Source organism: Anguilla rostrata, chromosome 12, assembly GCF_018555375.3.
Source record: "Anguilla rostrata isolate EN2019 chromosome 12, ASM1855537v3, whole genome shotgun sequence".
In the NCBI taxonomy this organism is placed as follows: Eukaryota; Metazoa; Chordata; class Actinopteri; order Anguilliformes; family Anguillidae; genus Anguilla; species Anguilla rostrata.
Window position 1 is genome coordinate 18,580,115 of NC_057944.1, and position 12,478 is coordinate 18,592,592.

A 12,478-nucleotide genomic window follows, 5' to 3' on the forward strand; every position below is an offset into this window, starting at 1 on the left:
CTAGTTCGGTCATGCAAGTACACTCACTCAACGTCAGCTTTGCTCACACGGGTTTTATATTCTTAATAAACCGGTGGTTTGTTCCAAGTCAGTGTGATCATTGACTCACACACAAACAAATTAATTTCTATAGGATACGCAGTCAGAAAAGCCATATCCTCAGTTAGCTCCACTACGTATAAATTAAAAAAAGGCCCCACTTATTTACCATCATGATGGGAATAGACCGGTGAAACGACAACATTCTCATGACGTGCTAAGCACAGAAACGTTGATTGGATAATTCATTTTCGTAAAGTTAATATTAAACTGTATGTCATTTTCACATGCAGATGTGTTACTACATGCGCACTGTAGTACAACTGTCGATTTGAAAAGCAAAATGTTGGCATAATAAGGCTAAAACTGTGACAGGATGAGCGGAGCGCATCGCTAAGGGACAGCTTACGAGTGCCTCAGACCACCCTTTTAAAGGTATACCTTTCAGAAGGTATACCTTAGCTAAGGAGGCGCTGGGAAACAGCTCGAGACCTAAAGGAAGACCTTAAGGTATAACTCACGATGCACATAGCGCTAAGGAGACTCTGGGAAACGCAACCCATGACGTTATCAAGAGGTTGATTGACGTGACTTCATTCTTGGGTTGTCAGGACCTGGAATTTAGGGGGCATGAGTACCACATTACCACACCATTCAGGGTTTCCGCCAGTGTATTGCAAGGGGCCTAAATTGACCCCCCGCCGGGCCTAAGCATCGGGGATTACTATTTTATTTTATTTTTAACGTATTTTTAAGATGTTTTTTAAACTACAGTTACAGTGGGGCGGCTTGGTTGGAAAGCTCACCAGCGACATCTGTTGGTTAAAACGTGAACGCACTATAGGAAAACAGCAGGTCTGTTCTTTACCCTCATTGTGCATAGCGTGATGTTCAACACTTGATGCTTCCAACTATCACAAGCTAATGGTACCTAAATTTGTTGTGACAGCTGCCGTCCAAAACAAACACCTGAGAGAGGCCGCCTGCGTGCGTGCCTCCTCCAAGGCGTTACGTCATCGTTTTGCAATGCGCAGCTGTCGTGTAAACATGCTGGCTTCGATAAGCGGAATCGATAAGCTCGGAGCCATACGTATCCAATGAATAGGACAACTTGGAACCGGTTCGCGATTCCCATCCCTATTTAAATGTGCCCAGCATTCCAAGGCTTGTAAGAATCAGTAGCCAATCAGGACTTTTTTCAAGTTTTTTGTAGAGTGCAAAAACTTTGATATTATTTATTTTAATTTAATTTCTTTTGTTGTTGTTGAAAACACAGCATTCCAAGTCTGTACATTGTTGTCAGATTCTTTGTAAGACTATGCAATGCTGTAAATAGTTGTTGATTTTTTTAAATGTGTGTTGAATAAATGACTTATTTATAACAACATTCACATTACGTAGTTATATTTTCAAATCTCCTGTCAGCTTTTAGCACTGACTTAATGTAGGGCCCTATGGAATCTGTGTTATAGCTTTTTAAATTCTCAATTCCGCGATTCTGTCTGTGATTCTGTTATCACAGAAACTATAGGGCCCTAGCTTAATGCTTGTTACAAACTGTGTTATCACTTCATCTCGTCGGAAAGTACATTCTTTTTATATTAACTTAAGCAGTGTGTAGGTAACGTTAAACTAGTCAGCTTTTAGCACTGACTTAATGTAGGGCCCTATGGAATCTGTGTTATAGCTTTTTTAAATTCTCAATTCCGCGATTCTGTCTGTGATTCTGTTATCACAGAAACTATCGGGCCTTAGCTCAATGCTCGTTACAAACCGTGTTATCACTTCATCTCGTCGGAAAGTACATTCTTTTTATTTTAACTTTTTATATTAACTTAAGCAGTGTGTAGGTAACACTGCTATAGGAAACTACAGAAACTATAGGGCCCTAGCTTAATGCTGCCATCAGTCTGTCGCAGGCCCGGCACGGGCCCCCATCAAAAAAGACACTTGGTCGCCGGACCGCGCCGGGCCGCCGGCCCCTGTCAAAAGATACTTGCCACCGGGCCTAACAACTTTTCTGGGGGAAACCCTGCCATTACTATCCTGAGAATGCAGTTTGGAGTGGCAGTTATATATGAGTGATTGTTTCTCATGAAAAACATGGCTGCTTTAGGTAAATTAATTTCTCATAATGATGAAATTTTTTATCCTGACGTTAACCATTTTGAAATGCAATATTTTGACAATATTGGGATAAATGTTTTTCCAAATTTTTCATTTAATCTTGTGAGCTGAAATGATGATTTATGTCATATTTGACAATATTTGAAAATATTATTTATATTATATTTCGGGTCAAGTTATGTAATGTGGTCATTTTGAGCCAGGAGAGAGGTGACACAGATAGTACTTATTGCTGCATCAATCTCATGGAACTTACTGGTTCTTGTATCAGTGAATTTACAGCATACTGCTCAGTTAAGTGTTACTACTGTGTGTGGTTTTCTGTGCCTGTGTGGTGAGAAGAGCATTCTTATGAGGATCAGAGACTAAATCTAAAAAACTGAATCATGAGAGCTGGTCATTTTGTAAATAATACATAACTACTTCTCTACATGTTTTCCCCAGGAAGGGAATGCCTCTCCCTCTCCACAAGCTAAAGGGGATGTGCTCCAGGAGGGTATTTAAACAGAGCACCACATCCTGTCCTGAAAGCATGGACGTACTCTGGACTACGCTGGTTCTGGCACTGGTGACTGGAGCTCTTGCTGTAGCAAATGGAAGGTCTGGTTTGGGGTGCACACTGCAGGGGACCCCCAGTCCTGCGTCTTTATCCCAGCCTGGAGACTTTGTGATCGGAGGCGTTTTTACCTTTCACTACTATGTGATCACCACTGAGAACAACTACACCAGCCGACCCAAAGCACTGCAGTGTACAGGGAGGTCAGTGAAGAGAGAAAAAGCATTCTAAAATGTGGAGGCCACTGTGGACATATGCTTTAGATCTAGGAGATACCTACATAAATATAAACCAAATATATCAGAAAATGCATTACTCAGATTAACTGCAGGATGTAAATATATTTTGTTATACAAATATTATGATCTCCACAGGTTTTGTAATGGATTGTTTTAGATTTACTCTTCACCTTAAAAGCTTGTTAAGTTTGTTTTGTTTAATTCTGTTTATTTTATGTTTGTTGTCATTGTTGATTTCTTATTTCACAAATTATTTACAAGATGATTATTTTCATTATTTCACAAATTATTTACCATCTGTTTCACCTTCAAGGTAAGCCATTGCACATGCTTAGAAGTATTCTCTTATAATTATATATGTAATCTGGAGTGCCAAGGCAATGCTCCATTATTTTTTATTATCTACATATAGAATATGTCTAATTAAATTAAGATATAAGTAATTTACATCAGTCTTGAACACTTATTGCATGTTCTGTATGCATGTCATTGTATGTGACTCTTCATTTGCAAACAGTTAGAATTCCGGGAATTGCGCTTTGCTAGAACCATGGTTTTTGCCATCAAGGAAATCAACAACAGTTCAGAGCTCCTGCCAGGTGTAACTCTGGGCTACCAGATCCATGACTCCTGTGCCTCTGTGCCAGTGGCTGTGAAGGTGGCATTCCAGTTAGCCAATGGCATTGAGCCAGTTTTCTTTCCCAACCAGTCCTGCTCAAAGTCTGCCACTGTGCATGCTGTAGTGGGTGACTCTGACTCCACTCCTTCCATCGCCATGTCCAGAATTCTTGGACCCTTTGGCATCCCCCAGGTGAGCTCCTCCTACCCAGCCCTCCATTGCATTTTTCCAATAAATTACCTGATATTATTACGATATAATAATCTTTGCATTGAAAATTGTATTTGGAATAAATATATAGATGAGCCATTAATACATAGGCTGTTGTGTTCATATTACATCTTTAAGTATCCGATTTACACAAAATATTTTGGAATAAGAAGACTGCTGCTTTTGTGGGAACTTGGCCTTACTACTGTTTTTGTGAATAGACATCTTTACCATCATTTCCAAATATAGCCACAATATTTCTTGCTACAAGATTCCACCTATGGGAGACAGTGAATTTGCTGAATGGCTACAGGAATTTGGCATCAAAGGAGTGCTACTGTATTAGTTCTGAATATACAAATAAGTAGTTTGGTTGGTAGATAGATGTATTGATTCACTGATATTCTTGGTTAGATTGAAGTTGCATCTTTCCTTTCATGGAGCAATAGGTGAGCCATTTTGCGACCTGTTCCTGTCTTAGTGACAAGCTGCAGTACCCAACCTTCTCCAGGACCATCCCCAGTGACTATTTCCAGGCAGCAGCCCTGGCTAGACTAGTCAAGCATTTTGGCTGGACTTGGATTGGGGCGGTGAGGAGCGACTCAGACTATGGGAACAGTGGGATGGCCGCCTTCCTGCAGGCTGCACAGGCAGAGGGCATCTGCGTGGAGTACTCAGAGGCATTCTTCAGGACCAGCCCCCGTGCAAAAGTGCGACACGTGGCAGAGGTCATCAGCAGGTCCACAGCCCATGTCATTGTGGCATTCGTTGCTACAGGCGACATGCTGGTCTTGCTGTCGGAGCTGGAAGGCAGGCTGATGGCCCCGCTACAGTGGATTGGGAGTGAGACCTGGGTCACTAACCGCATAATGTTGCAGTTCCGTCTGTTTAGCGGTGCCATCGGCTTTGGCATCCCCCGCTCAGTCATTCCAGGGCTGCGAGACTTCCTGTTGGACCTGGGGCCGGCACAGGTTTCCCACTCACCACTCCTCACAGAGTTCTGGGAGACCGCTTTCGGCTGCAGCCTGGGGGGAAGTCAGACCTCAGCGGCCCAGAAAACATGCGATGGAAACCAGAATCTGCAAGATCTGCAGAACCCCTACACAGACACATCCCAGCTGCGCATCTCCAACATGGTATACAAGGCTGTGTATGCAATAGCCCATGCCATACACAGCATCATCTGCACAGACAAGACTGACGATCCAACCCATTGCAACACAAGTATAAGTGTTGAGCCACAACAGGTAAATGGTCCATTGCACAAACTTTCAACTATAATGGATATGGGTATCAACACTATAATTATTGTTATTTTGACGCTGCTGCCGTTATCCAGTGTGAATTAGTGATTATTCAATACTACAATGCAGATTACAAATTATAACTCAGCAAGCACAATTTAACCTACGTTACACAAGCTACGACCTAAAAGGTCACTACAAAATATAGCATTCAGTCACTTAAATCCCTTTCAATCAGCAGAACAGGTTATTTTCATGGTGAATTTACTGATGTGAAATATGAAAAACCGACAATTTTTTTATGCCGGCTACAAAAATCTGTAAAAGGAACATACCACTGCTGGGAAGGGGGGGGGGGGGCGTGGCTGTGATGATGTGGTTATTGGGGAAAACTGGGTAAATGATTAACTAGGAGGCTGGGTGGAAATTGCTCTGGTCACTAGCTGGTGTACTATCAGCCCTCTGGCTCCCTCCCATCAGGTTATAGAACACCTGAGAAAAGTTAGCTTCTCCAGGAACGGGTACAAAGTCTCCTTTGATGCCAATGGGGATCCGGTGGCCATTTATGAGCTGGTGAACTGGCAGGTGATGAGGGATGGACACATGGAGTTTGTGACTGTGGGCCACTATGATGCATCTGCTCCAGATGGACAGGTGTTGATCATGAACAAGAACATCACCTGGGCAGGTGGCCAGCCACAGGTAATTTCAAATTCTAATGTGATTTCATCAGACAGTTATGCTGGCTTGTCAAAGTTGGCTTGTGTCTATTTCTGTGATATTTGTTTGTTTGAAGGTGCCTGTGTCAGTGTGCAGTGAGAGCTGTCCCCCAGGCACTCGGAAGGCTGTGGAGAGAGGAAGGCCTGTCTGCTGCTACGACTGTGTGACCTGTGCTGAGGGTGAAATCAGCAATACTACAGGTACAGAGAAGCAGGAATAAATAGCTGTATGTACCACATTAAATATACTGCATTTAGCATAAGGAAATTCTGAATATGTATATTTCCTGATTGTACTTTGGTGGCTCTCATGTTTTGGGACACCCCGGCAACTTTATGAGCTTAGGCCAATTTTGATGGGTTTAATTTCAGTGTAAGGATCTGAAGCATAATTCTAGTCACATGTTTCAATCCCTCAGCTCTGAGGACCTGTTTTTGCATGCCCTGACCTCTTTTTAATGAGGTTTTCACTTTTTTGTGCAGATTCCCTGGACTGTATCTTGTGCCCGGGCGACTACTGGTCGAACGCTGAGAAGGATGAATGTGTACCCAAACCTGTTGAGTTCTTGTCCTTCCATGAGATTCTGGGGATTATCCTGGCAGCTTGTTCGGTGACTGGGGCCTGCATGGCCATCATGGTGGCTGCCGTGTTTTACAGACACAGGGACACTCCCATTGTGAAAGCCAACAATTCAGAGCTGAGCTTCCTGTTGGTCTTTTCGCTGAAACTGTGTTTCCTTTGCTCTCTTACCTTCATCGGCCGGCCCTCTGAGTGGTCCTGTATGCTACGCCACACTGCATTCGGGATCACCTTTGTCCTCTGCATCTCTTGTGTTCTGGGAAAAACAATAGTGGTGTTAATGGCTTTCAGGGCTACACTTCCAGGCAGTAATGTCATGAAGTGGTTTGGGCCCACCCAGCAGAGACTGAGTGTTCTTGCTTTCACTCTCATACAGGTTCTTATTTGTGTGCTTTGGTTAACAATATCCCCTCCTTTCCCCAATGAGAACATGAAGCACTACAAAGAAAAGATCATTCTAGAATGTGATGTAGGATCAGCAGTGGGGTTCTGGGCTGTACTGGGTTATATTGGGCTCCTCTCTGTATTGTGCTTTGTTTTAGCTTTTCTGGCTCGTAAGCTGCCTGACAACTTTAATGAAGCTAAATTCATCACATTCAGCATGCTCATATTCTGTGCAGTCTGGATCACCTTTATACCAGCTTATGTCAGCTCACCTGGAAAGTTCACTGTAGCTGTGGAGATCTTTGCAATTTTAGCTTCCAGCTTTGGTCTTATCGTTTGCATTTTTGTCCCTAAATGTTTCATAATATTGTTTCGGCCCGAGAACAATACCAAAAAGCACATGATGGGGAAAATGCCGTCAGCATCTTTCGGAAGCACATGAAGAAATGTTAGTAATGTTGTCAGTAATGTTGATTGTATTTAAAAAGTGCATTATGTTATATTTTTTCTGCTCGGTATTTCTTTAAGTGAAAAAGTTAATATCTCTAAATTTCTCTGAGAACCATATTTTTCATCTGTAATATAATTTATAATGAGCCACAGACCATAGCATGGTATTTATATCATCAATAAAGGATTGATGAATCAGGTTGTTTGTTTTTTCTGGCGTTTGTGTTTTTGTGCAATTGTTCAGTCCTTACTGAAAATGCACCAAGCAAAGCAGCAAGATTGGTACTTGACTCACCTTGGCTTCGTCTTGGCCGCATCATCAACCCTGTCGTACATTATTTACCAATAAGGGGACAGCCCATTGTGGTTTATACCTAAACCGCACAATATGTTCTGCATAGTAGGCTATAATAAATGTTTGTTTCAGGGATTATAATTTAATTCACAAATTCAGTTGACTACGTGATTCAAAGGTCCCATGGAACTGCACACTGTGGGATCAGAGGCAATCAAAATAGATTTGGTTTAATATAAGTGTGTAACGAAACCCCAAGATAACAGGTTTCTATCATTTTTTGGCAAGCCGTGATTCGGAGATATACAACTCCATTCCAAACCAGCAAGGGGATATCGCATGACCCAGCGAATTAAGTATGTTTCATTATTATATGTTTATTTTAAACACATGAATGTGTTATGGATAAATATTCTAGGGTTAATTCTCTATTTCTGGACGTACAAGTTTTTTAAACAACTGCTGTATATTTCGCAGATTTGGTTGACCTCATAGAAGATTTGACGAACAGCACCGTAAATTTGATTCATTATGGTGATTTAAATTTTAATTGATGTAACAGAGAGCAGCATTTATGACACTGAGCTGCAGGCCTTGGAATTCGATCAGGACATTCTGCTTCAGTCTCTAACCGTCCGGCCCAGCCAATACCCAACGCCACCATCAGAGGTTGTACCGCCCCGAGAGGTCACAACTGAGTCTGCCCAGACCATATCCCCTACAACCATCATGACCAGTTCTACAACATCAAGCAACCAGGCTGAGGTTAAATATAAATGTTTTTAAATACTCAGAAGTTTTTTCATTGTGAGGTGGACATTTTAGAAAAAATATTTAATTGAAATGGTTCCGAAAAGCCTACGTAGTACATATTCTGAATCATAGAGAAACAAAAGACCAGCTACTGACCGCAGCATATACCTGTCAACTCTCATCAGTTACAGCTTATTGATGAGGTTAATCAAGGGTCTACTAACAAATTATACAAGACATTACTAGGTAAAACATGCATGAAAGTCAAAGTTATAAGACTATATCAGTGGTCTCCAACCCTGGTTCTGGAGAGCTACAGGGTCTGCTGGTTTTTGTTTTCACCTTAAAATCAGCACCCAATTGAGACCCAAGACACCGGGTGAGCTGAGTTAACTGTGTAATCAACTGCTCTAGTTGATTCATGAAGTAAAGAGTCACTATGAAAACCAGCAGACCCTGTAGCTCTCCAGGACCAGGGTTGGAGACCACTGCACTGCATCATACTAACACATAAGTTGTCAGTCTTTCATCCCTCACAGATTTGGTACAGCACTATGTACAGAGCAAACTGTGAGGAATAAGAGAGGATTCTCTCTAAGCAACCGCACAGTTTCTAAGAAATTCTGAGTCGTTTACAACAAAAGGGCCCTGCTCCTTCACATCATTACCATATGGCTTCTAAATCTGGGGATGAAGGTTTAGACAACTGCCTTCTAAATCCATGCAATCCACTGCCTTCATGCATCATCTCAGGACCATCAAACAGTGGTAAAAGTGTCTTTGTCAAAAAGTTGCTGGAAAATGCATCACGTTTTTGTCCTCTGTCTGGTTTTGTTCATGCTAGCAAACAATGTATGATGAATTGCTTTGTAAAATAAAGAGATAAAACAGTTTGCAAAAAGTCTCCCTGAAACTTTGACCGATGAAGAGTTGTTACCTGTACACAAATCCAATTTTTTCATCATTGATGACCTGATGGAAACAACCAGTGAGAACACAGAGTTGGAAAAGACTTTTACCAAGTATACACACCACAGAAACCTAAGTATAATATATATAGTATAGAGATTTTTCTGTTCAGAAATCCCAGAGATAAAATATAAATTAATGTTTAGCTTGGCAAATGTATCCTAGACATTCTAAGTTTCTTCCTGAAAGTTTTGAAGATGCAACCAAAAAACGGCTACCTATTAATTGAGTCAAACATCAGAGGAATATTGTCACAACTGGTCTGTGCCCTCCAGAGAGGGCGATGGTTCATCTGCTAAAGAGAAAGTGATGCCGATGGGTATTCAATGTCACTGGCCGCTTTTAGAAGCTCTAGTTGAAGGTAATGCACAGCAACGGCCTTTTTACAACCGCCTTCAAAACTCACGAACACAATTTGTGAACTCACTCTCAATGTTTTACGCAGTAATATATCCCTAACTGATACTTAGCTGAAAAAAAATAAGGACACAATGGGTGGGAATTGAACTACTTGTTAACAAAAAAAAATTAAAAAGACTCCTTTTAGGGTGGATTTCTCCTCCCACTGGTGAGTGTTGTGATACCCTTTCTAACAAGCTTGAGAGCACCACGCATTGGTTAAACCATGGAGCATGCTCAAAAGATGTTTTTGGTCCCTCAAAGCCAGCTGGATGAATTAAGGAGTCTTACTTTTTGCATTGTGTAGAAACCAGCACAAACATCAGCAGGGTATGGAGCACTGGATTTGTTGCTGTTAAGTATACATCTTGTTGAAGGCCAAGCATCCTAGGTAGTTTTCTTGCAGCCATAACTGACGTGTGGCTCAGCTATCATGAAAATTTAGATTTTTTATGTCACTGTATGAAAGTATTGCTTCCATCATGGGATCTGCATCGTTGTTCATTTTATGCATTAGACTAGTAAAACTCTCGCTTATTTTATGATGGCGTCCAATTTTTTATTATCGTACGTTAAAAAACATGCTGTCTTCATGTGTTATTGAACCCCCAAGTGTGTGGATACTGTATCTTTGCAATGCAACTTCCCATCGCCCATGCAATTCAAGGGGCCTGGCTAACTTTGTTGCATAGCATGATATTTTATTTTGGGAATATATCTAGAGAGGCGTTACTCCGGAGAGTAACATAAAAAACTGTATCATACATACTTACCAAATACGTTTGTAGGTTCATGTAAGAATTTTGCCTCTTTTTATGACCAAATAGGTCTAGCTGTCAACCACATGGCTTGCTGGTATCCAACTGTTGAACCTTTCAGGCCATCCAGCCCATTTCACTAAAACCAGCTTTTTAGCCTTCAGCTTTTTCTTCGCCACTATCTTTTCAACTTTAAACGTATTGTCTTTTCCCACTATAACCTTCTGTAATTCCCCTTCAACCTATATGCAGGAGGAATTCTGTGGACCTGTTCAGCAGCTCTGAAATATTCATCTGAATATGTTTGTTCATAGCCTTTTGCAAACCTTCTACGAGCTTTGGAAACTCCTGATGGAGTCGCACTCCTCAAACTTAAACTGTATCTTTTTAGGCCTTTTTAGAAACATACATATTTTAAACATTTTAAAAGCATAGCATCACTTACTTTGACAGGCTTCATTTTAATTGTACTATTGTAGCTGCTATTGTATGAGCAGGCCAAATTGTGTACAGCGTTTATGTACCGCCGAGTGTTATACTCAGTGAAGTAACACCACATTCTCATTTTCAAGGTTCTATTAAACCTTTCCATGACAGAAGCTTTCACATCATTACCAGTAGCAACATGTGTTATGTTGCATTGCTTCATCAGCTTTTGGAACCCCTTGTTGAAAATTTCTTTACCCTTGTTAGTTTGCAGTTTTTTGGGTACATGTCCTGGTGAGAGAATGTCTTCAAAGGCTCAAGTCACATTCACCCCACTCTTTTTCTCAAGAAGACAAACCCAAGCAAATTTAGAAAACATATCTACATGGGTCTTTATATCTATATTCAAATAAATTTCAGGTAAACTTGACGTGTGAATCTATAGCTGTCATGAAAAATCTATTTCTTTTGAAATGCACACAAAAGAGTAAGTGGTTTGAGTAAGTGGTACGCATCTTCCCAGGATAACCTGGGAAATATCACACACAACATATCTTTCCTTAATGATTCATTATCACAATTACTTTTTGTCTTGTGAAGCTCAGAAAAGTGCCTTAGTTCAAATACATGCCTGGTATCGTGCAAAACACCAACACGCTCAGAATTTTAAAATGAACTTCAATGAGGCAAAGCTTTTGCCTGCTTCACTAGACAATGCTCATCAATGAATGACTTTATAAGACATAATTGGATAGTTATGGATTAGGACATTTTTTAGCCCACCCAAGAAGCAGTGCTTTACTAGTCATCATGCTGCTCTTTTGAGAATTCTCATCCTGATGACTGAAATAATGTCTAACCATTCAGAAAAGGAAATCAACAGTCCAGCAAGATATATTCATTTTCACCACCAATTGTTCTTGTTGGGACGTACAGGCAAGAGTACTAATATTACTCTTTTAGCGATCATATGGTTTTATTGAATTTTATGGTTGTGGCGTTGTTGGTGGTAATTTGTACATATAGCAAATTGTAATTTTTAATTTTTTTAGTAGTGTTTTCCAGTAAACCAAGACCTCTGTTAGCCAGCTAATAGCTAATGTTCACTATTTGCAAAAAAAAAAAAAAAAAATTAAATAGCTAATGTTAGTTATCCCACTTTTTGTTAATTTGTAAGAAAATGGAATCTGTAAACATCCTGCATCGGATTCTGCGGGGTTCTTTTCAATCCCAAAGCTATGAAAAAAGGTTGCGAGTTAAAGAGAGGAGAGTAAAGCCTCTGATCAATTGGGCTTGAGTGGGCTCACTAAGTTGGGGTTTTAAAAACTCATGGTATGACATGGTGGAGTGGCTATCAGGGAGCTTGCTAATGAATTGCATGTACTGCTAGCTATGCTTGTTTTTTTAAGTGCGCTCCTGCAGGAGATGGATGTCCAAAGTTTGCAAGAGATGTCTTTGATGATTCGTGTAATTTCAACAGGCCTGTTACAATTTGTGCAAAATCGAAGGAGCATGTCAGTGCAACCATACAATTGAGTCTTTTGGGAAATGTGAGTTTAACATTTAATTGATGAAGGTGTGCATATACAATTAGCAAAGCATAACAAAACAGCACAGAGAAACCATGACATTATCAAGAGGTTGATTGACGTGACTTGGAGTGGTCTGACAATTATATATGAGCGATTGTTTCTCATGAAAAACATTGCTG

General features: G+C 40.7%; 1 protein-coding gene across 1 annotated transcript; it reads left to right on the forward strand.

Moving 5' to 3' along the window:
• The first annotated feature begins 3,496 nt into the window (after window positions 1-3,496).
• Window positions 3,497-7,366, forward strand: LOC135236267 (extracellular calcium-sensing receptor-like). Its single transcript, XM_064302535.1, has 5 exons — window positions 3,497-3,772; window positions 4,240-5,037; window positions 5,515-5,736; window positions 5,831-5,954; window positions 6,237-7,366. Exons 1-5 carry the CDS (start codon window positions 3,512-3,514, stop codon window positions 7,157-7,159), a joined length of 2,328 nt encoding a protein of 775 aa, XP_064158605.1. The 5' UTR covers window positions 3,497-3,511; the 3' UTR covers window positions 7,160-7,366.
• Window positions 7,367-12,478: the final 5,112 nt, after the last annotated feature.